At 49.3% G+C, this 27,028-nt stretch overlaps 1 protein-coding gene across 2 annotated transcripts in view; it reads left to right on the top strand.

The window, feature by feature from the left end:
• The window catches only part of LOC120822158 (polypeptide N-acetylgalactosaminyltransferase 10), a 44,633-nt gene extending 18,290 nt beyond the window's left edge, over positions 1-26,343 (top strand). The window contains exons 4-12 of one of the 2 annotated variants that reach the window (XM_078106901.1): positions 1,611-1,777; positions 12,133-12,318; positions 12,451-12,634; positions 16,181-16,298; positions 18,794-18,901; positions 21,252-21,473; positions 21,684-21,803; positions 22,474-22,623; positions 23,442-26,343. In XM_078106901.1, the coding sequence (XP_077963027.1) occupies positions 1,611-1,777; positions 12,133-12,318; positions 12,451-12,634; positions 16,181-16,298; positions 18,794-18,901; positions 21,252-21,473; positions 21,684-21,803; positions 22,474-22,623; positions 23,442-23,606 (1,420 nt within the window). In that variant the 3' untranslated portion in view covers positions 23,607-26,343. The remainder of the gene's footprint in view (positions 1-1,610; positions 1,778-12,132; positions 12,319-12,450; positions 12,635-16,180; positions 16,299-18,793; positions 18,902-21,251; positions 21,474-21,683; positions 21,804-22,473; positions 22,624-23,441) is intronic. The other variant, XM_078106902.1, reaches the window with a different exon arrangement.
• The last annotated feature ends 685 nt before the right edge of the window (positions 26,344-27,028 follow it).

Genomic DNA, 27,028 nt, shown 5'->3' with positions numbered 1-27,028 from the left:
CATGATCCCCGTCCACATAAAGCCCCATGTCATCACTTGGGTGTGATGGTGTGTTGAAGTACACACGCGTGTTGACTGACATGACTGCGGGGCTGCGGGAGACTCCTCTGACTCACACACCGGCTTTAAATATCGCCCGCGAAACAGATTCCAGCCCGCTGAACCCACTCGCCAGTGGTCCGCCTTCATGTGAGCCGGCCGCCACTTTCAGAAAGAAAGCCGCTTTTAATCGTTTTCCCTCCCGAGGTCTCGCGCTTCTTTTTTTTTTTTTCCCTTCATATTTTTTTTAATCGCTTTCCTTGCCGAGGTGTCAGCCATCAAACCCGTTTTCCTCCCTGCAGTCGTCCTCGTCTTAAAACGAACACGAGAGTAACGGACAAGTCGCACATTCTCATAACTGCGGCTGTCGAGCTGCGAGGGGCCGCGGCGATGCGGCTGAGGGGCCCAGAGTGCAATAACAGGAGATCCTGGTGTCTTGGTGCCTTCTGGACGTCAGCGTTTTCTCGTTATCTCTCGGAGATTCGGAGGCTGAATGAAAGTTATTGGTGCATTTATCGCCTCTTTCCTCCCGGCGCCGAGAGACGACCGGAGAAATATCCTCATAAAGCTTGAAATTAGGCCGGGCTGCTTTCGGCAGGGTCGTTTTCACAGAGCCACCGTGTGCAGAACTTTGCAAAAAAAATACGGATGTTTTGTGGAGCTGAGGGCTCAGTTTGTGGTCAAAACAACGATGCGGTATGAATATGCCTCTTTTGCATCTTTTATCAATGCTTAAACAAGAATATATATATGTACTATGATACATATGATATATGTACTATGATAATAATAGTCCTCTGAGTCAAAGTCTGACGTGACCGGACACGTCACATCACTGAGATCCTCTCTTCAAGGACCACTCACTTGTCCGAGGTCCTACCTCACCCGGGACAGACAGAGGCCCTGGAGGGGTGGGGTGGGGCAGGGCGGGGGGGGGCGGGGTCTGTTTGATCAGTCAAAGTGACAGCGGAGTGACGGGCGTCTAACAAGCGGGTGTCACATCAGACATCAGCAGGCTCAGACCTCCCAGCAGCATCCATTTATTTCACTCTCAATCAGTGACTTGAGTGACACGACGGGCAGAGGGGGGAGGACGGGGGAGGACGGGAGGGGGGCTGAGAGTCTTGGAGGTAATTAGTGTCTCCACAGATTCGTTTTCTCAGACACACAGAGAGAGAGAGAGAGAGAGAAAGGCGAAAGGGATGGAAGGGCAGGCCAGCAGGTGGTTTGCTTCATCTTATTAAAAGAGCGCCACTCTGTTCAGGTCCGGCTGGTCGAGACCACCGCCGTGCACCGAGGAAAAGGGGGCGGCGCCCCCCCCCCCCCCCCCGCCGGTTAGCACTCGGACATTTCAGTGGAACACACTGAAATCAGAACCCACAGAACGACAAAACAACGCATCAGAACAAATACAGTAGCTATCAAAAATGTGGCCGGGCCGCATGTCTGCATCTTACGGATGCGTCGTGAGAGACTGTACATCATAATATGGCTTCACCGTGGCCCGATATAAATATAACGTTGTCATGGCGACGCTCAGCATCTTCTGGCGGCTTCTTGTGTCTGTGCAGCTGCAAACGGAAGCTGTACGCGGAGAAGCTGCCCAACACCAGCATCATCATCCCGTTCCACAACGAGGGCTGGTCCTCGCTGCTGAGGACCGTCCACAGCGTGCTCAACCGCTCGCCGCCGCAGCTCCTCGCCGAGGTCATCCTGGTCGACGACTTCAGCGACAAAGGTACACGACGACGCAGCTGGCCTGCGCACACACACACACACACACACACCACTGAGTCATTTGTTTGAAAGGTAACTGTTCAAATAATGAGCTGTTCAGAGGGACACGCATCACATCAGCCTGCTTCTGCAGGAGCCCAGATGTGATCACAAGACGTGGCTGCTTTAGTACATCTTAAGTAGACAGAGAGAGGCACACACACGCGCGCACACACACACACACACACACACACACACACACACACACACACACAGCTGTGAGTCAGTGCTGCAGGAATGCACCTAATATGCCAGTCATTCATTTATTAAGAAGAAAAGAGAGCAGCTTGCATTGCTGAGCTCACCGCGGTACTCGTGTGCGTGCGTGTGCGTGCGTGCGTGCGTCAGGATAAATATTGCTGATGACTTGACATCTTCCTTCTATTTTAGTATTTAGCTGTATTTCTACCCATCTTCTTTTTAAAGAGAATTATAATGTCCTCTTCTTTTTGCTCGTCTGGGTCCGTAGATTAGTTTTCAATGCGACGCGGCTCAGAGGCCACGAGATGTTTGGAGCTAAAGACCGCGGCGACCTCTGAGCCCACGCCGTGGATGATGAGGGCTCGCCGCGACCGCGCCGGCGAGGTCGGCGCGAGAGAATCATCCGGCGCAGATTGCTGTTCTCACACGGACGGTTTAATCAGCTCCAACCTCCGAGTTAATGCACAGCTTTGAACCCCTGCATAATAAATCGGGGGGGGGGGGACGACAAGTGCAATATTATCGGCGGGGGAGGGAACGGGATATCCATCAGTGAGCCACTGTGTGACGCATAATATCCTGCTCACTTCCCCATTTCCATAGATATTAAATATTCCACCGAAGATATATGAAGAAATAATAAATAAAAAGGGGGCGCGGGGGAATGTTTGAGTGGGAAATTCTGCACTATATCATGTTCCAAAGAGTTTCATCACACCTTCAAATGTGACACATTAGCTTTTGAGAATAAAACATGACCTAAAGAATGAGCTTATTGTGAGTATCTATTAGTACATCCGTCCTGCTGCCTTCAGGGGCCCTTCAAGGGGCTAATGCAGCATAAAGGGATGGATTAACAACCCCGCCTTTGGTTGGACGGGGGCTAAATAAAATAGAATAAAAATCATTGTGGTTTTTTTCCCTCTTCATGACAAAGCCACCAAACCATGGAGACGCTTCACCAAATAAAAATACAGTGTTGTTCCAACAATTTGCACACACACACACACACACACACACACACACACACACACACACACACACACACACACACACACACACACACACACACACACACACACCCCAGGCCAGGCTGCAGCTGTGTTTCTGATGCCCTTTTGCATTAGATGATTTTTTGTTTTGGTACCTCACAGCCAACATGGAGCAAAAAGAGATAAACAATTGGTGCGATTTTTTTAAAAATTCATTTTTCTGAGTGCAGTTTTATTTTAACTAATAGCTATTTTAATAATTTTAACTAGCTGATCAGCGCAGGGTTCACACGTCGTGTAATTATATCCTCGTCATGCGGAGCGGCGTTTGCGGGAACAGCCTCTTCTCTCCTTTTTGGAAATTCTAATTAATAAAACGATTCCTTTTTGAATCATAAAGGAACCAAATGGTTTCTATTTCGTCTCCTCGAATGAAAAGCAAAGTGTCGCCGGGCGGCTGTGAACCGCCGGCGAGGCACAGCGTATGATGGTGGGACTCGAGGCGGGGGGGTCAGGTGGCTTTTCGTCGGCTTTGTTTACTCCTCACTGTGCCGCTCTCCCTGTAAATCCTCTTTACTGCGCAGACGGCGTTGTACAAAGCGACGGCTCGCTGCGGCCGCGAGCCGAAAAGGAAAGTTCTCTCCAGAAGCTCTGAAGAGTCGCCATAGAAAGTGACGACTGGGAGGAAGGAGTGACCTTCTGCTGAACACGTTGCAGTGGAGACGCTCCTTGATGAATATCTTCTGACATAAAGCGGATGAACAGTATTATTAGTGAATATGCAGTGATACTTTATTCTTTTTGAATACGATCAATGTCTACGCTAGTTAATAGAAATGCCTGTCGAAGCGTCTTCAGTGTTGATGCAGTAGGTAGAAAAATGTAAGAGTCTAGAAATCAGCATCTGTTTGATTCTAAAGGAGTGAGAATAAAACCTTGAGCTCCACTTTAATACAAAATGTTTCAAACAAAGACCAGAGTGAAGTGTAATGTTTAATCTCTATTTTTTAACCGTGTCCTTTTTCCAATAATCCTCTGACTCATTGGACGCTGCACACACGAAAGTTGTCTGGCAAAAAACAAACAAAAACTGGTCCTGCACTGTGGAACAGGAGAACCTCCCGCGTGAGTGATGGGTGGGTTTTGCGCGACAGCCTCTTGCAATATTTACATCCTCATTCACCTGTTTGTTTGTTTTTTTTTCCACCTTGTTGATGGGAAATGATCGGAATCCTTCCTCGCTCTCCTCCTGTGTCGTCGTGGCGTTTCATCCGGGCAGAAAACATGCAAACCTGCTGTTTAATCTCCTCGCTGCGTCTCCCTCGACGTCCCGGTTCTTTATTTTCCTTCATGTCTCTAATCTCTTCCGTTTCTTCTGGTGTCCCTTCTGCCTCCTCTCGATGTCGGCCCTTGACGTCTGCGTTGTTTCTCTTCTTCTTTTGTGCTTCTCTATAATTCTACCCAATCGAAGGATTCATTTATCTAATGTCCGTTATTGTTTTCTTCCCCATTTTCTGGAGGCCAGCTCTCAGATATCAGGACAAAATAATATAAAACATCGATCCTGAATGATGTTTTTAGAAGAATTAACTTTTGCTTTCTGTTGAGCAAATGTAAAATATGACCACAGGCACAGATCCATCTTTTTTTTTTTTTTTTTACCTCTCTAACCAAAACTAAACGGCCAGAAATAGGACGCAACATCAATTGGCAAAAGATGAGCTTAACACAATAATTGATGCCAATAGAAGATACGTGACCATATGAAGCTTTTTGATAATATATTCCGTGCTCATTAAAAGAATCCAACGTGCACTGGGGCTGATCTCTGCTGTCTGACCGTGGGTGTCGGTCCCTCCAATCAAAGAGCAACGGTTCTCTTCTTATTCTGTTCCCACTGACATAAAAAAACAGGACTCCATCATAGAAAAGGCAGGCGGGCCGATCTCTCCTCCCGCGGCGGCCTCGATGGGGAATAATAGCACGCAGCCACAGCACCTGCTGGGTGTTTTCGGAAGGGCTCGGACCGCAGGGGAGGAAAAACCCAATCCCCGCCGTCTCCACCTTTTTTCTGTTGCTCAGATCCGTTGCTTGTGGTCCAAAATGAACCTTTTCTTCTCCGGATGAAAGGGAAGCACCCTCAGCAGAGCCGCCGCGAGTGCCGACGGCTAAGTGGAGGAGCGCTCGCGCCGGCTGGACGACAAGGCGTGGAAACCACAAAGGAGCGAGGACAATATCGTAAGCCTTTTTTATCCCGACTTAAATCTGTGTCCTGCTCGGAGACGAGGACGCCGGGAGCTGAAGCCTTTTCGAACAAAGCACTTTGTTGCAGATTCAGAATAAACTGCCGTATTGTAGGTGTGCTAAATTACTAAATACACCATGAAATAGCTCCTTCTACTTCCCCAAAGCTGAAATTTCAATATTTATGTATCGACACGGGATGACGTGTAAAGTGCAACGAGACAGATGGTGCTCGGGACCCACGGAGAGGCGGGTCCGCTCCAAAGGACGGCGTAACTGGCTCCTTTCATATCTCCTCCCTGGCGTGTTGTCGGGCCTCGATGTCTCCCCAGCAGAGGCTCATTAAAGCGGGTGCAGTGGGCGCCCAGAAGCATCCATCACAGAGAGGACCCCCCCCCCTCAGCAGGAAGCTGCTCAGTGACGGTCCACAGCGTCCCATTGACAGCTGGAGACGGGCCGCGTGTGACCACGAGGGGAGCGTCCATATGGGAGGGGGGGGCAGAAGAGGTGGGCCGGATCCTTTTTTTAAGGGGAAATTCAGTGTGTGTCAGTAAATGAGATCCAAAGGTCATTTCACAGCGGAATGAATACGATAATTCAAAATGAGTCATGGGGTCACCTTCGCCACACGTCATATGTGGGTTGAAGTTCTCATCTCCCCGGAGAACCTCGGAGATGGACAAGTTGAAGAGGGAACAGCCGTGTCGGTTCTTGGCGAAGGGTTCACCCGGTGATCAGATTATCTCCGTCGCCCCATCGCCGTTCTCCCGGCCGCAGGGTGGGAGGGACGTGGAAATCTGGCCAAGTGGCTGTCAGCATGAAGAAAACGAACGCCCTCCTTTTTGAGTTTTCAGGCTCCTTTTATATTGTTACGCCCCCCCCCCCCCCCCCCCCCCCACAGCCTCCTTCATCATCAACGTCATCAGGCCATTCAAATGCTTAACTCGATCCACCGCTTTGGTAAATGCACTTAGAAGTCTTAATGTGCGCTGGGAGGGGGGGGGGGCAATGAAATACTCCCAAAGCAACCTACTGAATATCAGATGCTGACCAGCTCGCGGTTTGAGAGCCGTCGGGACTCGAGGTTTCGCAGGGAAAGGAGTCGGTGGATGGATTGGCTCGGGGGGGGGGGTCACGGAGAACACGCCTCCCGAACGCCCTCAACTTGTGTTCAATCCCAGACAACTTTTAAAAGCAGTAAAACTGTATTTTGTATTGCGGGTGGATTTGTTTGTTCCGTCACATTTCACTCTTTTGGGTCGTATACAAGTGTAGCTGTTAAAGTTAATTCACTGACTAATATTGCAATGTTGCATTTATTCTGGGGGAGTACGTGATGAATTTGAATTGAAACCCCCAAACGGTCTGTTCAGCCCTTTTTTTAAATCGTAACCTTCAGAATGTTTGTTCTTTCCACTCTTCTCAGTTTTTTCCGCGGCGTTGAGCTGGAAATGTTTGTTTGTGCCTCGCTGTATTTCCTCATGCACAAATTGAGTATTTACCGGCGTAAAGGCGTAAGTGGCGTCCCACTCGCTCCGAAAGGGTCGGCCATTCAACCAGGCGCTCTCTCTCTCTCTCTCTTCCTTCGGCTCCCTCGCTCCCCATCTGCATTCTGATAAGAGGTTGTTTCCTTGTGTGTTCCGGGGTCAAAAGGCGGCGCCAACCAGTGCAGCACGAGTGTGCGTGTGCCTCCCCCCCCCCTCCCTTCCCCTTTAATTGGAGTGTACTTTGAAGATGATCGCCCTTCTCCGGGGAGGCTGACTTCATTAGCACCTCCTAAGTGTCCAGGCACGTTAGCCAGAATTGGGGGAGAAGCGCACATCGGGGGGGGGGAGGGCGGGCACATCAAATACTGAGTGGGATGTTATTTGAGGCCCCCCCCTTCTCTTCCGAGGACACAACTCACGCCGAGCTCTAAAGTCATTTTGTCCCACTTGTTCCCATAAAGCGAGCGTTGTCATCACCCTTCCGTTTTTAGTTGAAGTTTAAAAGTGAGAATGGGAGTCGTCGGGGGGGAGAGAGAGGAGCGCCATCGGCAGACGTGGACGCCACTGGCGCCGTGCCGGCCTTAACGTAGTGCTGAAACACACAATCATGAACGCAAGCCGACCATCGGGCGCCGCGGCGATCTGAGCGCGTTTTTAATATTCTCCCCTGCAGGGCGGAGCGTCGGGAGCGCGGCTGTAGCGTTAGCGGAACGTACCGGTTTTAAGTAGAAGGAGGCCCATGTTTTATTAATCAGTATCACCATCAATGCCGGCCGTGGATTTGGGCTTTAATGCAAACACTCGTCTTCTCCCTCGGTGGCCCCGTTTTCCTTCATCTTCTGCTCCTCGCTTCTCGCTCTCGTCTCCATTTCTCATTCTCCTCACCCTCGTTCACCTTTTTGTGTTTGTTAATTTTTTCCTTATTTTGGTTTGGCTCATGCATCTTTTATTAAGAAAGAAATTTAAATAACAAAATGGATTGGGCATTGGAGTGATTCAGATTGCGGATGGTTTGCAAATCGCAAACACGTTTTTTTTTAACATCCATATGTGTTTTTTTTTTCCGGATGAATCAAATCTTTCTGCAGGAGTAAAGAAACCTTAAGGCGGCTAAAGTCCACCCGAAGAATTCCTCCAACGTGCCTGAGCACTGCGAGAAGAGTCCTGCTCATCCCAAAGCACATGTAGACGCCTAAATGAATGAAAACACCACAGAAAGAATGCCGTGGATATTCCTGCTGCTTTTTGGAATACGCAGAACACCAAGAAGTTTGAAGCCCGTTGGAGCCGAGCACCTCCTACAGAGACATTCAATCATTAAGAGCTTAGCATCAAAACTCCCACCTAAAATGTATGTATGTGCATGTATATTAAAAAACAAACAAGGATCTTTTTAAGTTCAGCGTGAGCTGGCCGGCCGCTCTGACTCTGACAATGACTCTCAAGTGCCAACAATCCCCTCGGGGGTATTTTTACAGCGGTGGGGAAGCAGCTCGACCGGGTTAACGGTGACTAACAGTGACTCTGTCACTCCTCCGACTTCGCTTGGCTTCATTTTCTCTTAACGCACGACAGCAGCAGTAAACTTCTTTCTTTAAAATCAGGGATCTGATTGCTGGTAAAACCTCGTGCCACCTTTTTTACAACCTAACATGAGCCTTTTTACAGCAAATCGGATCTGACGTCTCTCTAAAAAAAGACCCGGCATTCACGCGTAGAACGTGCGGTCAGCAGGACCAGATGTTTGCATCGCAAGCGGTGTCCCTAAACAAATGAACCAATCGGATTCGAGCGGCCGTGGCAGCGCGCAGGTCTCGCGGGCCGGAGGGCGATCCCAGAGCCAACCAATCACCTGACCATGATTGAGCTTTTCTTTATGGGTTTGACATTAGCTTGTGAGCTGCATGTCGCTCGTTGTGCACATCGCCCACCCGACTCGTGTTTTTTTTTTTTTTTTTATTCCCCCCCCTCCGGCAGGATAAATCGCTTCGACCTTAAATGTGTTTGGTACAAGACCTTTTGCCGTGAAAAATGGTCGAGCGTTTTCATACATCCTCGTTGCCTCGGCCGTGCGTGGGGGGGAAAAAAAAACCCTTTGGCAATAAAACGGGAAGTTGTACTTGAATATCTCAGGTAGGTTCAGGGTCAAGGGTCGAGGCCTGAGAACATTTTAAAGGCCATTAATCACTATAAACCCGCTCGCTTGCATAACCTTTGGGCCGTTTGTCTTAGACCCCCCCGAGGAGGGAGGGTTCTCGCCCACTGTCCTCCCACCTGTGCCCCCAACGCGCTGGAACCGGTCTGTTGGATTTGACTGGTTGCAAGCTGGCATGAGCCAAAACGCTGATGCATCATCCTTGTATGTCGCAAAGTCATCTGTTTATACGTCTCTCATCGTTGCCTCGTGGCTATTTACGGCTGAGAAGAGAGTGCTTCCAACCCCCCCCCCCCTCAGACTCCCCCTCAGCTTCCATTGCTTCGCTTTTTCTTTTTACCACGGTTGCAAACAAGCTGCTTCGAATACTCGGAGCCTGGCAGTCGGCAAAGAGGCCGGATGTTTGATGGAGTTCACAGGAGCAGCCGCATATTTTGGAGGAATAAATTAGCAGCTTGGCTCCTTGCTGTTGTGCCAAGACTTCTGGGAAGTAATCCAGCACCAGGGAAAGACAAGGTTTGGATGCCATATTGGATCCACCATAATGTGAGGTTAATTGAAATGGAAATCCTCGCTGCCTCACCCAAAAAATGAATACCGTTCTCCGGGCTGTGGGGGTGAAGAACTGTACGTATGACCGGAAATATTAAATTATCCACGCCCGGATAAATTATCATGAAAAACGCATTGACCTGGTTGAATCCTTTCGGTGGGCCACACTGTGACGCGTCCTCCTCGTCCTCGGAAGAGGACGCCGGGCGTTTCCTTCCCGCGGAAACGGATGGAGGGCAGCGGGCGGCGGTGACCCGGGCATCCACGTTGTCTGAGCCCTCGTTGTGTCCTGGACTTCACGTTCTAATAATGACTAATCTGTTTGCAGACACCAGCTCGCCCCCATTAGGGAGATTTATAGCCTCGCCAATTTTCCGTATTCCAATTTGCTCAGGTCAAAGTAACCGTTCACAATTAGACGCAGTAACCGTCGCCGCCCGCCTCTCTCTGGTCGGAGGTGCTGTACATACAATACAGACCACCTCTGGTTAAACTTTGCCAGGCATCCAAGTCGCTTAAAACTGCCTAATAATGTAAGATTTTTATGTAGTGCCTTTTAGTTCTAGCGCGATGATACAGATGTTAGCACCATCCAGTGGAAGCTGAAAGTCAACGATTAGCCCTCGTCTCGGTTTCCTTATTTCTAATGGGACACTTTGAATTTTCAAAGAAGAATTCATCTTCCCTTTCGTTAACAAGCCAGCATCCATCACACATGTTGGAACTGGTTCATGTACCAGACTGCATCCCCAAAAGGAGCCTTGAGGATTAACCAGCGGAGCCTTGTACGACAGTTTGATGGACAGCAATCCTCCATGTGCTCTGCTTCAATAATGTCTACTCAGTTCTTGTGTTGTGCGAACCCTCTGTTTGACTCGAGGCTGTTATCCACTCCGGCTAATCGCAAAACGCATCCGAGCCGAGGGAAAGGAAAGGAAAGGACGAGGGGAGGAAATGGGAGAGAAGGATCTGAGGACCCGCTGGCTTCCTGTTTTGGTTGGTTTTGGCTGGTCCTGCGGTCTCCGGTGTCTCAGCTGTCCGTCGGAATCAGGGGTGTCATGCAGAGCGGCGGCCGCTGCCGGACGGCGTCAGGACAGGCCGGAGACGAGGTGGGTGACGGAGGAACGAGCGAGCAACCAACAGGTTTTCTACAAGTAATGCTGCTTTTTTTTCTTGAGGCAATTTTAAAAGCAGATGCAGGAATCAGAAAATATTAATTTTTTCATTTTTGACGTGCGTGTGTGTGTGTGTGGGCACAATCTGGTATTTTGAAGTAAAATGTACCTGCACCAGGTGGTAGGAAGAAGATAAATGCATGAAGCGATTGCAAAATGCAACAACTTCTACACTGTCTGACATGATGCTCATTTACTAGTACTAGTAGCAGTAGTACTAGTAACCCCATTTATTTGAAGAATTAAGATGGTGTTATTTTCATCGATATAAGAGTCAAACCAACGCTGCCTGTATTGTGTCGGTTCTCACTGACTCTGTCCACAAATGTTTGCTTCTGACCAACGCTTTTGTGCAGGCGTTTTCAAAGGGTTCTTTGTTGGGCTAATGGTTCTATTTCAGAAGCCCGTTCGATCAAAAGAGTCTTTTTTTTTTTGGGAGGACCTACTTCTCCGGCGATTGAGTGAATGTTAAAAGCCGCTGGCCCACAAAACCTGTGACCGAACCGGCATTTTTGTCACAACCCGGCGACACTGTGAAGCCACGAGCACCCGTAGAACCCGCTGGGTAGCTCCCTGGTTAGCGCTCCTAGAAGGCACGTCGGGGGGGGGGATCTGGGTTGAAACGTTCACAAGAGCTTCTCCGTACAACCTTCTATGTTGGAGTGGACAATGGAATCACCGTCGATCAGGAATTAGCGTTGCTGACCATTTTCCGTTTACTTACGTTCTCTCCCCAAATAAATAACCAATGCATGTTAAACACAAAGGCTTCAGGCGGGTCGACGATGTTCGCGCTGTCTCTGCTGCAGCAGGCGGACAGCGAGTGAAACGTGGCCCGGAGTCCGGCTACCAGTAGTTTCTTTTTATTGACCTGTCAGAAGTGAGCTGACGCTTTGAGCAGAAAGATTTACAGGCTCCATTTAGGGGCGGGATTGATTTCTCTCAAAGGCAGCTGTGGAGAGCTCGGAGAATGTAGAACTGTCTCTTTGATTGATTGCTGCTTTCTTTCAGTTTTTGGTTTGACTTTTCTCCCTGTGTGTTGCTATATTTTGTCACCTTCCAGGATATTTGCTGTGTATGTGTATTAGAAGAGGTTTTATTTTAAGAGTGAGCAGGTCCTAAAATCTCTCTTTATGTGTTGAACCAATAACTGGGCGACAGTTTCCAAGTACAACTTTTTTTTTTTCTCACTGATAACAAACCGAAGTGATGATTTGGCGGCGCAGTATCGCCGATACCCTCCCAGGGCATTATGAGCTCTGGTGAAACGATCGAGAGCGTCAGTGCAAACCAAAAGGCTTCCTGAAGGGCCCATTTAATGGCTGGATTCTTTCTCTGTCTAAATGTCCACAGTAAAGATGTAAAAACCCAAAACCCGAGCGCCATTTGTGGGCCTTCGGGGAAGCGTTCCAGTCGGCGCAGGCAGATTAGTTTGTTCCCCTCTCACGACCCCGCGGGAGCCGATTCTCGCCATCTTTTGACGCCGCCTCCGTCTCTCTCTCCCTCCGCAGAGCACCTGAAGGTGGCCCTGGAGGAGTACATGGTGAGGTTGCCCAAAGTGCGCATCCTGAGGACCAAGAAGAGGGAGGGGCTTATCAGGACCCGGCTGCTGGGGGCCGCCGCCGCCAAAGGGGAAGTCATCACCTTCCTGGACTCCCACTGTGAGGCCAACGTCAACTGGCTGCCTCCGCTGATGGGTGAGCGGCGCCAAAGCGCGCAACTGGTGTCCGATGTTGAAAAGAGGCCTTAAAGCCGCACAGATCCAGGAAAGCGATCTTTGGGGGACGCGACGTCTATAGCGATTAACCGCCCACCGACCCGTCTCTCAGACCGCATCGCCCAGAACAGGAAGACCATCGTGTGTCCGATGATCGACGTGATCGACCACGACAACTTCGGCTACGAGACGCAGGCGGGGGACGCCATGCGGGGGGCGTTCGACTGGGAGATGTACTACAAGCGGATACCCATCCCCGCGCGGCTGCAGAACGGCGACCCCAGCGAGCCTTTCGAGTGAGTACAATTAAAAAGTGACCTTCGGTAACGTCGGTGCGGACCAGACGCCGTCGGATCGATCCGGCTTGGTGCGGATGTGATCCATAGGAAGTGACCCTCTCTCGGACACCCGGTTAAATGCGAATACAACCGAGCCGCTGTAATATTGGTTTGTCATTCTTGACCTGGAAAGTTTGATTTAAGCAAGATAGATGAGACGCAGTCGAAGGCTTGAGGGAAACAGGTGCTCAGCTGGCTTCATCTTTTTTCAATTTGCAGATTTACATTTATTAAATAGTCATTAACTGAGGAAAATGCCAAGTTTCTCTTTCCAGCCTCTTGAAATATGAGAAATTTCTCTTTTTCTCTATTTAATATCATTGTTAGATGAATATCCGGCGCTTGGGTCCTTTTTTTTTTTTTTGCCACCTTTTGTCATTAGAGTTTCTCACAATTTGTGACCTTTTATTCTTCACGTAATAGAGACACGAGTGGTAAAAAAGAAGTTGAGATTAACTGGAAACAAACACAGTCACTTACTCCACGTCACCCCTTTGCCAACGGGACCAATAACCCCCCTGACAAGCGGCGCTGTCGTGGCAGGTAACCTTTAAGCAATGGAAGCCAGAATAAATAAACTATAGCCAGAGACACATTTTGCCATTTGTGGGCCTGTAAAAGTGCCTTTAATGCCAGATACTCCATGCGTAAGGCCCGGGGGATTACTTGGACAACGTCTCTCTATGTCTGGATGCCAAAGACTATTTGTGTGTCCTGGGAAATAGGTATCGTCAGGGTGGGGGGGGGGGGCTGTGGTGCAGCGAGATAAGAGACTAAGGAAGAAGAAATGAGCTGCAGAACAATCAGAATCAATCCTCATTTGGTGAATTAGTCTGCTCTTCTTGCCCAATGAAATGACCTTCATCCGTGCAAATCCAATTTGAGTCGCACAGATTTTCATTTTCATTCTGATGGACATTGACGCAGCGGAGAATGAGGCACGGTGGGACGGCAAAATCCATCTCGGAGGTGTGTGTGTGTGTGTGTGTGTGTGTGGGGGATTTTACCCCCGTTCTCATGCCTCTGTCACTGTCTCTTTTGTCAATGCCATCACCTCGCTCCCTGTCTCTTCTTTTCCTTTGACATGTCCCTCTCCCCCTCTCTCTCTCTCTCTCTCCCCCTCATCCCTCCTCCGGGCTTCAATCTTTCATTTAGCAATAAGCTGCAAGGTCAAGAGACCGAAATAGAGAACATCAACCGGAGCATTTCTAATTAGCTGAAATAGTCCGTTGGAATGTTCTCGGTGCATCGGGTTGGGTCTCGTCATCCTTCAGTCGACGAACACTTGCCAAAGAGCAGTGACCAGCAGGGAGGCCGTCTAGCTGAGGAAAACAAATGCCTGCTCCCGGCCAAAATAAACACCTTTTTGGCAAAGCAACACTAAGGGAAAAGGAGATCGGAGGCAAGTACGTGGAAATGTTCACCAGCTGAAAGTTCACAGTTGCCCAGTGAAGTCGCTCTACTGTACAACCATTAGCTCCTCACAGACTTTGCTGCACAGGTTTGTTCCACCATCACTCGGGTTCATATTGAGCTTTTACCCCAGCGTGTGGGGGTACTTACGTACGTGTTCTAACATGCTTGTGTGCAGCGGGTTCCCACGGCAACCACGTTAAAGTGGATAGAGATACAGACGGATGTCACGGCGTAAATAGAGATAGATTTACTGACAGAAGTATCAGTTCCATAAAATTCCACAGCAGTTCCTGAGCATCTGCTAAACAAAGCAGTTGCCAAGCAACGGACTCTGGGGTCAGTGCCCAGTCGTTTAAATAAAGTGTTGTGCAGCTGGAGAGGTGAGTCCACGTGGCTCCGAACGGCGGCTCCGTGTGTCACAAACTCCTCTATTTCTGTTGTGAGCATTTTGTGGGAAAACTGCCAAAAAAGTACCGCTCGCCTCCGTTTGCGGCTATTTGGGCGTTGAGAGCCGCAGTCAGACCCGCTCGACAGCTCGTGCACTTTTACCAGCGCCGCACTACGGTTGTGTTGCTGAAATCACCATTTAAATTTGCCGATCGTCATTACACATTGCGTAAAATGAGAATTAATTAAGTTAATTAATCCAAAGTCGACAATGCATTCCTCCAGCACCAGAGTGGTCCCTGCAGAATGACTCTATTCAGTCATTATGTGAACTCTTTTCAGATGTTCTGGTGCATTTCCAATGAATCACTACTTGTAAAATGTCCCAAACGGCACATGGGCCAACATCTGTCGCCTCTGGCCGCCGTCCTGGTGACTCAAACAGGAAGTGGTCGAGTTCAAACGATCCCCGGCTGCATGGGAGTTCTGTGATATCAGTGTTGTGCGTCGGTGAGGCAGCGCAGGTGAAGTGTGTTTGTGTGTTCACACTCGAGTGGACGCACAAGAGCTCGTAATCTCTGCAGCGTGTTCAACACAAACACACACAACTCGCAATGCAACGCACAACTCACGCCGTCTACTCTGAAGTTGATTCCGCGCCACTCCAGGAAGTGTGTGTTTGTGTGTGTGTGTGTGTGTGTGTGTGTGTGTGTGTCTTCATCCTCACCAGGCAATAACCTGCTAAGCCCAGATCACACTTTTCTCGTGATTTTAAAATAAACCGTTTGTTCAAAAGAGCAACAGAACGCAGTCGCTTTACTTCGCAAAGGGAGAAGCGAAGGGAGGTCGATAATCTCGCCTTTGATTCGGGGGGGGGCTTTATGTGCGACTATTGTTTGCTCACTCCTTGACTTAATGAAGCGGTTACGATTGAATGTCAAAATCTTTCATTTTATTTACCTATTTCTGGACGTCTTTGACCCATAAATCCAGGCTAAGCTTCTGACTCCTCTCAGAATGTACCAGAAACTCCTGTTCTTGGAGTCATGAAGAAAGACCAGAGCGTAAAGACTTGAACCCGTAACCCTTTGACAGACGTCCTTCAACTACCTCTTTAAAATCCCTTCCCCTATAATTCTCTTTGCCTTCAGTATGAAGACACACGCCCTCAACAATGGATTTGGAATAAAACCGTAATTTATTCATTTATTCTTTGAGGTCTTAAATGACCTCAGACTCGGGGCATGAAAGCCTTCAGTGCAAGACGTGTCTCTACAGGACGACGCACGCCGCTCCTCTGTGGTCAGAAACAGGTCTGTTGATTTTATGAAACCAAGACAAAATGCAGAAGTGTCCCTGGGATGTCCTCATCTTGTCCAGACTGCATTACCGCACTGTGTCTGTTCTGCAGAGACGGCCTGTCTCTGCCGCTATATTTACTCAGGCAGAAAAACCCACAATGGAACAAAAAAGTATTGCGAACAGGATGCCTGTAGAAAACCCCCACAATGCAATATGTCTCGTACCTGCCGGTGACTGAGCCCGTGTGTGAAATCCTGATTTCCCGCTCGCTTTAAAGTAAGCTGCTGAGTGTGAGACGGCCGTCTCTTCTGTGCGTGATCCATCCATCCACCCACCCACCCCGGCAACCACGCCTGCTCCACGGCAACGACCAATAATCAACCAACGCTTTGCCTGCAGGTCGCCGGTGATGGCGGGCGGACTCTTTGCTGTGGACAGGAAGTGGTTCTGGGAGCTGGGAGGATACGACACGGGGCTGGAGATCTGGGGAGGAGAGCAGTACGAGATCTCCTTCAAGGTAAACCTTCAACACAAACTTTCCAAGTCCTTAAAGTGTCCTTCGAAGTTTGTATTCAGTCTGTGTACATAGAAGCAGTATTTAAATTGGCTTTATGTAAAAAAAACAACAACACAGAGCCGTTTTGACTTGATTTGCATCACCATCTGCTGTGTGTTCAATATTTTGTTCACATTAATTACACACTGACACATTCTGCACGCGGCACGTTTATCTCATTAAGAAGAATACATAGAGATATGATACGTTTGTACTGTAAGCGTAATGCCCTGCCCTACTTGAAAGGTTCTGATGTTGTTACTCGAGCGGTTTTATTCCCAGTGCATCGCCCAGCGGGACCGACAGGCTTGTTGGATCTTGTGCACATGACGTACGTCTCTGGTTCTTCCAGAGCTCCTTCTAGTTAACCAGCAATTACTCACTTAGAGCCCGAGATGCATTTGAACGCGTCTTTATTGTGACATTGAATTGCTTTTTAAGGAGCAAACGGTTTGTTCCACATCTTTCTCCTAATGATTTATCTGTTTATCCGCAGCTCCTCAACTAAATAGCTGAAGGGAGAAAAAAAAAAAAGAAAACGTTGAATCTATTCCTCATTATGGTTTCCGCTCCTGTTTCAGTCAGTTGAGCTGAACCTACTCTGCGGCTTGGAGGACTCCACATTAATCACACTCAGCACGCCGCATTAGATCATCCTTTTGTCTGGTGCTTCGCCATGAATTATTCCAGCGCGAAGCCCGTAGCTGCTCGCGACTCGTCCGGCATGTTAAGGACGAGCCTCCCCTCCGTCGGACAAAGCGGCCCCGTCACAACCGTTTCATTCCGGTTTTGGACGTCTCGGGTCTTTGGTCGTCTCACTCAATTAAGCACAAAGGCGACCGCCGGGGTTAATGTGGTTTGATCGCACCTTTCTGTTACGTCCCACCGTCCGCTGCTTCGCCGTATTTAATGTGTTCACGGCGTCACTCTGCTGCTCTCGTTACCTCTTGTGCGGGATTCTGTCAAACAGCTGGATTTTCATAAAACTAGAAGGAAAAAAAAAAGCCCCATAGGACGAGGAAGAACCTTGTAAGTTGCAAAATGGTGAGTGGGCTCGCCACGCTCGGGCTCGCTGTGATCGACGGGTCCCTTCCACGACCGCGGCCGTACAACGGCGTCCCTACGCCCCTCCTCCGCACTCCAGATGTCGCAACATCCGAGCGCAGCCCGGGCGCGGTGAGGCTCCGGCGGCTGTCCACCGGCCATCGGGTGACGTCGCCATGACTACGTCTACTCCTTCTGTGCAGCCAGAAGCCGTCCGATCGATCCCGCTGAAGTGAACGCATTCACCGGCGACTGAACGTCGCCTTCAGTAGCTTGTCTTTTGAAAAAGGTCAGTATGGATTGATTTGAATATGGCGCGTCGTACGCTGCGATGGCGTGGCTTCACGCTGCGTGACCGGAAGGCAGCAGAGGAGCCTCTGCTGTTGAGCTCGAGCGCTTCAGTGTGGGATGAAGACGGAGGGAGGGATTCGGCACAGCAGGTCAGACAGCGAGATGTGGAGAGGGTGGATTCAATCTGTTACCTCCCCCGCAAACCCCCCCCCCACACCCCCCGGTGCTGTTTGTCCAAGCTGGACTGGTGCAGCAAACTTGACAGGGAGTAATTGAATTGAAATGGAAGCCAGCTGATGTCCACTTTAGAGGATCAGGAAGGGGACGGATGCAGAATAACAACAGACTGCCTGGAAATAATCAAGCCCAAAAGGAAAGTCCATCTGGGAACCACCACCACCACCAACAACAACAACAACAACAACAAACAATGATCCTCACGTCATCGACCCGCTGAGCTTCTGGAGACCTGTTTACACCTCCACGTAGATCATATCCAAAGTCCCAGTAGGAGTGGGTGGAGGACGGCGTGCTGCAGGGTGGAGAAGAAAAGAACAACACACAGTTGTTGTGAGAGTCACAAGAAGCCTCCTGCAGAACGGTTAAACTACGTGCACGTTGGGCATGTTTCCCTTGAATAATAGAGAAAACACACACTGATTTTAAGTTTTTGATTTACATTCGTCTCTTTAAGAGAAACCACCTCAGACTCGCCAACAAACATTTTGATAATCGATCATTTAAGGTTGTTTATCAAGTCAAAGGGCCAAACGTACACTGAAATGCATCACGTCTTCCCCAGAAGACGTAAGCGCAACAAATCCAATTTGAGTCATTCAGCTGAGCGTGATTGACTGGTCCGTTGGTCTCTACGAACACGTCGACGTTCCCTCACGTCACATACGATGGATCCTGGTCCTCAACACGAGTCCGACTGCACGTCCCCTTCTGTCCACCATATGTCCCACTCCTTCAGTCTTCCCCTGTCTTCACCTCCTGACCTTGCTGTTCCCTCATCACGTCTTTTCTCTCAGTTTGTTTTCATCTCTGTGATTGTTTTAACCTCCTTATATTCTATCGCCGCTGAATGTCTCTCTCTCTCTCTCTCTGCGTCTCTGTAGGTGTGGATGTGTGGCGGCCGCATGGAGGACACCCCCTGCTCCCGGGTAGGACACATCTACAGGAAGTACGTCCCCTACAAAGTCCCCGGTGGGGTGAGCCTGGCCAGGGTGAGTCTCCGATCGCTTCCATAGACCTTTTGTTACCGTGTCTATTCGCGCGACATCTTTACAATGAATGAGTCCTTTAAATTTTAGGGGCATTCTGGTAAAAACCTTTTTCATCAGTTGATCCAAACGGTCAGATACAACTGTGTTTTTAACTCTCTGTAATATCAACGCCAGTGTTGGTATCATTTATTCAACGCGAGGTGCGACGCCTCGTGAGGAATTCTCAAAAAGCGTTTCCTCTGGCCGGGAACATCCGTCGTTCTGCACGACTCGGCCTCACACCTGGCTCCGTTCGGCTCGGCTGAATGCGTAAATCGAACCTCTTGGTCTGTGTTTTCGCCCCGTTGGACTGACCATTAGCCCCCTTCGCTGAGGCCGCACTGAATGCTGATGCAATAAGCCTTCCTCAGGCTGTGAGGATGATGAGATGTCCCCCGTGTGCTTCATAGCGGAGCTCTTTCCCTTGAACTGATTGGATGAGACCGATGGTCACTGCTGATGAACACAGAGGAGGATTTAGCAGCTGGAGGGTCTGAGGGCACATTTGGCGCCGACAAGGAAATTAAGTTGCTCCATCTGAACCACTTGATGCAAGTTTAATATCATTTAGCTGATCACACAATTCTATTTGCATAATCTTTGCCGTAGAGCGCAGATTTTGAACAGAGGGTTCAAAAGACAGTTGACCTTTACCAGGAAGTCAATGTCTCACAAAAACAAAGCAGGACCAGACAAGAAGTCATTGAATGCTGCATTAAAAGGTTCCTTCAGCCCATTGTTGTCGGTTTAATATCATAAGAGGATAAAAGCAGTAATGAGACCCATAATGTTCCACTACGCTGCTTCAGTACCAGAACACATCTGTGAGTAGAGGCACGTCCGGTCGCCGTGGAGGGGGAAGGAACCGGTGAACTCCACTTCACCTGGAGAGCCCGTTCCCCCTGCAGGCAGGCAGCTACTCATCTGTGTGTTTGTGGCTGCCGGGATTCTTTAGTGTTTTTTTTTTTTTTCCTGGACCTTTTGTATTTCTACTTCCCTGGAAGCCGTATCGTCTCCACTTTACCTCCACGGCCGCGACCGTCCGTGTCCTCGGGGCGCGCGTTCGCACCTCACAGGACGAGCGGCCGCGTGTTTTTTTTATACCGCTGAGATCCGCTGAGGCTTCTGACGGGTGGATTTCCCATTACTCGAGTTTTAAATCTTCCATGTTTGCAATTGTCTGAGCCCGGGGAGCCTGTTGGGGATCTGTCTGCCCTGCAGCCATCACTGCTTACAGCTTCCGCCACCTGCTCATCTTTCCCTGCTGCTGCATTCGTTGCCGTCAGCACGCGTTTTGTGTTGAGTTTTCTGCAGGTAATTCCACGTTGCATTCTACGCGGCCTCGTGCAGAAGACGCTCATGACACAATGAAAAGGAAGTTAAGAGGTGAAAGTAGAGCCCAAGATGTGCAGGTTAGATACAAAACCTGAAGGAGCCTCTCACACAAAATGCAAACAAAGAAATGTGCTCACATGCCTGCAAATGCTTTGGGTGACGTGAGCTCTCAGAGCGGCGCTCTGCATCTCCCTGCTATTGTCGTATGCAGCAAGAAGACCGCTTAGTAGATCTTTCTGTCTTGACACTTTCCTTTTTCTTTTTACTTGTTTGGTACAGTTAACGTGGTTTGTCTCTTTCACTCTCATGCTTTGCGGGGATTTGCACTCTGTCTTCCCCAGAAAGCTGCTTTAAATCCTCCTGCAGGCTTTTATCATCAATATCGGCAAAAGAAAAACTACTCCTGTGTTGTTACTAACAAATATATATTCTGTATCTGCCTCCTCCAACACTTTTATTGGGTTACACAGAGCCAAACATCAAACACACAGGATGTTTTACACATTTCCCACTGGTGCAGTCCGACTTGTGTGATGTTTGGGGAGCTACTGGAATTTAAAATCACGTCCTGGGTTTGAACAACTAGTCTCTATTTGGTTCTCTGGTCCGACCGACCAGCCGCCAGGTCAACGTGGAGCTTCTGAGCAGCCTTTTGCAGAGAAAACAGAGAAGCCGGGAGGCTTTGCCTCATAGGAAGCTGAGACTGCTTTCGTTTGATTGGTTGTTTTCATCCATCTCCGGCCTCCTGGGACGGGACGGAGGGTCCTGTGTGGCGGCGGGACGCCTTCCTACCTGCCGCCTTTGACTGTTATGTTCTGTCAGATGAGCTAGAGCCTGGAGGGCGACGTGACGTCCAGAAGCTGAGGGACATTTTACGCGACGGTCGAGTTTAGCGTCCACAATGATTGGCACGACACATTATTAGAAAGCATTGAACTGCTGCTTTAAACGAAGCGGGTTCCTCTCCCGACTGCAGAACCTGAAGCGCGTGGCGGAGGTGTGGATGGACGAGTACGCCGAGTACATCTACCAGCGCCGGCCCGAGTACCGCCACCTCTCCGCCGGAGACATGACGGCCCAGAAGGAGCTGAGGAGCCGCCTCAACTGCCGGAACTTCAAGTGGTTCATGAGCGAGGTGGCCTGGGATTTACCCAAACACTACCCGCCGGTGGAGCCCCCTGCTGGCGCCTGGGGAGAGGTACACGCACAATGGGAGACGTAGGATGAAGATATTTGTTACGTCGCATAAAACCAAAGACAGCCGCTTGGACAGGATGACAAAGTCGTGAAACCAGAGATTTGATTTATTAGTTTTTGTTTCAGCTGACATTTAAAAAAAACCCAAAACAAGCTGTTATTGGATCTTGAAGACCAAGTGGAAGCTGATTGGCCGTCCTTTGCGTCACAGATTCGCAACGCGGGCAGCGGCAACATGTGCATGGAGAGTAAACACTTCACGTCGGGGAGTCCCGTCCGCCTGGAGAGCTGTGCCAAGGGCCGGGCCGAGGTGAGCTGGGGCCACGGACAGGTGAGCTGCCGCTTCACACACATCGGGAGTGTCTCAATGAGGCAAAACATCAACCGCAACGCTTTGCACCTGAAAGATGAATTTGTATTATTTGCTAACACAGGCAATAGGAGGAAAAAGTCCGATGGAAACTCTCATTGTCCCATTTTTCATCTCTTGAGATCAAACTTTTGTTAATAGACCTGCTGAGTCTCTTTAGTAAATCTATTTCTTCTACTAAATAAGCATCCGTGTCAAATGAACGGCAGGCGCGCTGCTTCATCATCACCGCATTGTTCTCAAGGACTTGTTCCCACTGAAGACCTTTAAGCCGAGCTCGTAATACGACCTCAATGTCTCCTCTTGTCTCTGCAGCTCTGACATTTTAAGTTCCCTAATCTGAAGATGCACTGTTTAATCTGTGTTGCAGTTGCAATCTGTATTCATCTCCAGTGAGGAATTGATTCGCTGTGTGTGGGGGGGGAGCAACGCATTTAGGAAGTCTAGAAAACGTGTTGACGTTGATTAATAAGCGACGACAAGATTTCCAGGTCTTTGGCCAAAATAATAAAGAGACTATTCACGCATCACCAGCAGACTTTCAGCAAAGGAAAGGTGAGACGGTGGGGACGGGACGCCCCGGAGGACGAAGCCTTTTGTCTGTTTTGAAAGTGTCGTCTGCCTCCCGCAGGTGTTCACGTTCGGGTGGAGGGAGGACATCCGGGTGGGCGACCCCATGCACACCAAGAAGGTCTGCTTCGACGCCGTGTCCCACAACAGCCCCGTCACCCTGTACGACTGCCACGGCATGAGGGGCAACCAGCTGTGGCGCTACAGAGAGGTGCGGCCCGACCCCCCCCCGTCCCCCGCTCCCTTCTTTCAATGCTCGAAAACAACAAAGCAACTGCTTCAAAATAAATGACTTCCAGGCTGCTTAATCATTCTATAACGTTGTGCATATTTAGACAGTCGCAGGCCTCGAGCTGCTGGATATTCAAAGGACCTCATTATGCTGCAGCATTTAAGCTCAGTTAATAACAAAAACATGCCATCAGGAGGCCGCGTTTTATTTCTGTAACACTGGAAGGGTCGCGACACAAATACCAGCTTATTTGCTACAATAAACCAGTAGAAGAATTACATTTTATGACAAATACATTGAGAAACATTTGTGTCAATGCCGTTTTCGGTGTGTTTTAAACCTTTAAAATGTTAAAGGTAAGAATAAAATGTCGTCATCATGCTGTGAGGGATTCAAAAGGTGTAAATGTAAGTTTAAAGCTATTTCATGTGCTCATTTCTAAAAGCTTAATTAACGGACCAACAAAGGTTGTTCTATAGTTTCCTGTGAAGTAATGATTGTGCGACCTTATGTCTGAACCCCCTGCGTCCGTGGTACCAGAGGAGGGCCGGAACAGTCAAACTCACATATTTATTTGGAGTTTTTTTCCTGAGATTTGTTTACTTTTCTAACACATTGTGATAACAAAAAAGCTGCAAAGAAAACACAAAATCATTTCGAAAATGTTCTTTTACTTTTCTCGCGATAACAAAGCGAACAACGTCCCTACAGAATGATGAAGTCCACAAAAGGTGACTCGGGCCTCGGGCTCCGTGGGTGCGTCTCATAACGCGGCGTCCTGTTCCTCCGTCCTCCAGGATAAGAGCCTCTATCACGCCGTGAGCAACAGCTGCATCGACTGCAGCCCCAGCGAGCGCCGCGTCTTCATGAACACCTGCGACCCGTCCTCCCCCAGCCAGCGGTGGCTGTTCGAGAGGACCAACGCCACCGTGCTGGAGCACTTCAACCGGGGCGCCGCCTGAGGCGCCGGCCGAGGAGCTGCTGCTGCTGCGAACGCTGGTTCCACTTTGACCCTTGGGAGGGGGGAGGGGGGGCACGGGGAGTAACTCTTGATGGATGTGGGGAGGGGTTTGAAGGTGGTTGCGTGTGTCCGTTTTCTCCCCCCCTGCACAGCATTATGACTTGTCCCTCTCGGTCTGTCCTCCGTCTCTCTCCCCCTTTCCTGTCTCTCCTGGTCCGGCGGCCTCTGCACGTCCGTCTCTATCTGCCTGCATGACTGCACTTTTGCCCACCTTCTCTATTCTCCCTCTCAAACCCCCTCATGTCTCTCCAGCTCTGACAACCTCCCCTGGGGAGGGTGTAATGTGGGGGAGGGAGGGGGGGGGGGGGGGGGGGGGGACCGTAGTGCTCCTGCTGAGCCAAAGTCATCCTGACACCTGGGTGAAGCCAGGCAGAACCACTCTGAAAATCACCTGTTGAATTAATTCTCTTCTTCAACCCTCAACCATCCGCCCTCCGTCCCCCACTAATGCCCCCCCCCCCCCCACACACACCCTGGTTTCTAGTTGTCTGGTCTCTCTGTGGGCCGAGCTGCTTTGAATGTGGCAGGTGGAAGGTGACAAGCCCCGCCCCTCCGTGTTTATCGATGAGTCATCACTGTGCCACTCGCTGCTGTCGCTCCCCCAGCGAGGGCGAGTGCCTCCTCGCCCTCGCTGCCTCGGGGCTTGTTTGTTGTCACGGTGGGAGGGTGCTGTCACACCTCTTAAGAGTGCCCCCCCCCCCCCCTATCCCGCTGTCTGTTTCCCCACAAGACCCCCCCGCAACACACACACACACCGCTTCAGAGTACAGTGCGAGCGGGGCGAGGCGGACGGGGGAGTTACTCTGGATATCTGTGAAGCACTTGTGTAACGATAAACTTGAATGAAATTATTTGTGCCTTGTTGGAAATGGATTAGATGCAAATGTGTGTATTTTTAGAAAGTGTGTGTGTGTGTGTAACTGTGTGTGTTCCCAACGGGGCCAATTCACTGGATTCAGCTGGAGAACTTTTGACAGCGAGAGTTCTGCAGAATCACGTGACTCGTACCAGCGAACACACGCACGGAATGGAGCTCGAGATGGTTTCTATTCCCCACGATCTTTTCCTCCTGCCTTGAAAGGTTCACTAAAGCCCTGAGAAAACCTCTGTCCTCTTTTAATCACGATAAGATGCTGTTGTTACTTTTCCCCCCTCGTTCAATCCAAAGTACTTTCATGGGGAAGGGAATTGCTGTTGTTGTTGTTTACCACCTTTTTTAAAATCTTTATTCATGTTCTCTTGTCGTTTGTTTCGGTCCGGTGGTCCGGCTGATGAGGATTCAGTGTCCTGCTCAGCGGGATGTTCTGGTCCGTCCTCTCATCCCGTCATGTGAAACAGACTGACGCACAGCGTGCGTGACATGTTTGTCGTCCCTTCCGGGTTTTAACAATCAGTTGTAGACCAAAACATAATGTCGTACCCTCGACGCGCTTCAGTCGTTTTCATTTTTACAGTCATTTCAATTGAGCCCAGTAATGAAAGCGTAGCTTTGCTGATGATTATTTAAACTTTAAAATCTCCAGAAGATACGTGAGTTGTAAAAATAACTAAGTGAAATTAGCTCAGCTAGTGCTAGTTAGCCAGCTAGTGCTAGCAATCTTGTGTTGGTTAACTAGCTAGCTAGAAGCTAGAACAATTGCACATTGTTCCGATAAAGCTCTGCTGAACTGCTACGTGGTTTGGAGCATTTTATCCTCTTTTTGCCCCCTTTTAGTTTTGTTGATAATCGGTCTCGTTACCTCCTTGAAGCCGGAAGCTTTTTCCCACCAAATATCTGATTAAACTCCCTGTATGTCACCGGCCCCGGTCCAGAGCGCGGACGGGTAAAAGCACCGACTATCTGGGGCACGTTTGGCAGTGAGAGAGGCCTTCAAGCAGCAGCTCAAGCAGGTGCTGTTCGCTGTAAGCGGCTTCTCGGCGAGTTTCAGTTCACAGCCAACAGACGGCTGGTTTACAGAGCGCAGCCTCCTCGGTAATTACTCACAGAAACGCACAGCTCAGTTCCTCCGGCTGGCGTTCAGTCGGCGCGACTCTTTAATAGAGTCTCTTCGTGAAACACCCGCAGACAGAGCGGTTCTGTTCGGTGGGGGGGGGAGGAACGTCTGTGCCATCGGCGCGCTTCACAACAACGGCTCTGTGGGGAAAGTGGATGACATATTGGCCGGGATGTTGCTAAACGTGACCCTTGAAGTAAAGTTTTCTAATTGGGACGTGCTTAGAGATTTAAAGTGTGTTTATATTTCATCAAACTGGATCTTGGCTTAAGTCTAAATGGTGTCTGCTTACATTTGCTTTATTCCAGCTGTGTTTTAAGTATCAGCACAATACTTTCCCACAGTTTTCGGAGTAGAGACATTGTAACTGTGCAGTCATTTGTATTGTTTGCTGTGATGTAAAACTACTTTTTATCAAGGTGGACTATAATTGGGTGACCAGTGTAGAGAAATTGTATTTTATTAGCGCAAAGGTTTTTTAATGTCTGCAGCCAGCGTCGGTCTCTCCATGTTGTGTACGTGAGTGTGAGGTGGAAGTGTGCGTTTTGTATCTCATACAAAAAAAAAAAATCTCCCAATATTTTTTTCTACTCACCTTGCAACTGTAAAAGTGTATTTAGATATTTAACAATCTGGAATTGTATGATATTTTTGCTGAGACTGTAAAATAAAAAGTTTTCTATATTTGGATGAAAACGTGTCTTTATGAACATAAATAAATAATATAAACTTGATGAATACAGTGATGAGAACATTCCACCATGTTGGAAGAGCCTTTATTTTTGCCGTTGCTGTGATAAGTAATACCAGTCGTTATTTAAAGCATGCCGACTAAATGCCAAGAAATCAAATCAAATGTAGTTTCGCATTTTAATGCGCAAAATGTCGGATGAGTGGAACTTGTCCTCCAGGCTTTCACCTTACTCCCACAGCTGGAGGACGACCGGAGTCCATCGCGGAGCAAACGAACCCGCTTCCTTCTTCTGATTCCACCGGTTTTCTCATCTGAACTTCACCAGCAGAGCTCTTTTGGGGTTTTTGGGGCGACTGCAGAGCACCAGGTGGCCTGAGAGGCTCCTCATTCAGGCCCCAATCATCCTGCATAGATGGACCCCCTCCTCCCAACCCTCCCCCCTCCTCCCCCGCCTTGTCACTTCTCGTTGAAGGTTTTGTATCACTTAAATCGCTTCTGGGACTGATGCTGCAAAAACACACTTTTTCCCCCCAAACGTTAATCCCATAATCGTTTCCCCCGGCAACCCGCTGGCTCCTGACAGCTTTCAGGTTTCAGTGATTAATTTGGGGCTGAAGCAGTGCTGCTCGTGCTGGTTGGCCCGTTTCTCCCGAGTCTCCTGGGACGTCACACGAT

Source organism: Gasterosteus aculeatus, chromosome 7 (genome assembly GCF_964276395.1).
Source record: "Gasterosteus aculeatus chromosome 7, fGasAcu3.hap1.1, whole genome shotgun sequence".
In the NCBI taxonomy this organism is placed as follows: domain Eukaryota; kingdom Metazoa; phylum Chordata; class Actinopteri; order Perciformes; family Gasterosteidae; genus Gasterosteus; species Gasterosteus aculeatus.
This window is presented reverse-complemented; position numbering and strand designations above follow the sequence as displayed.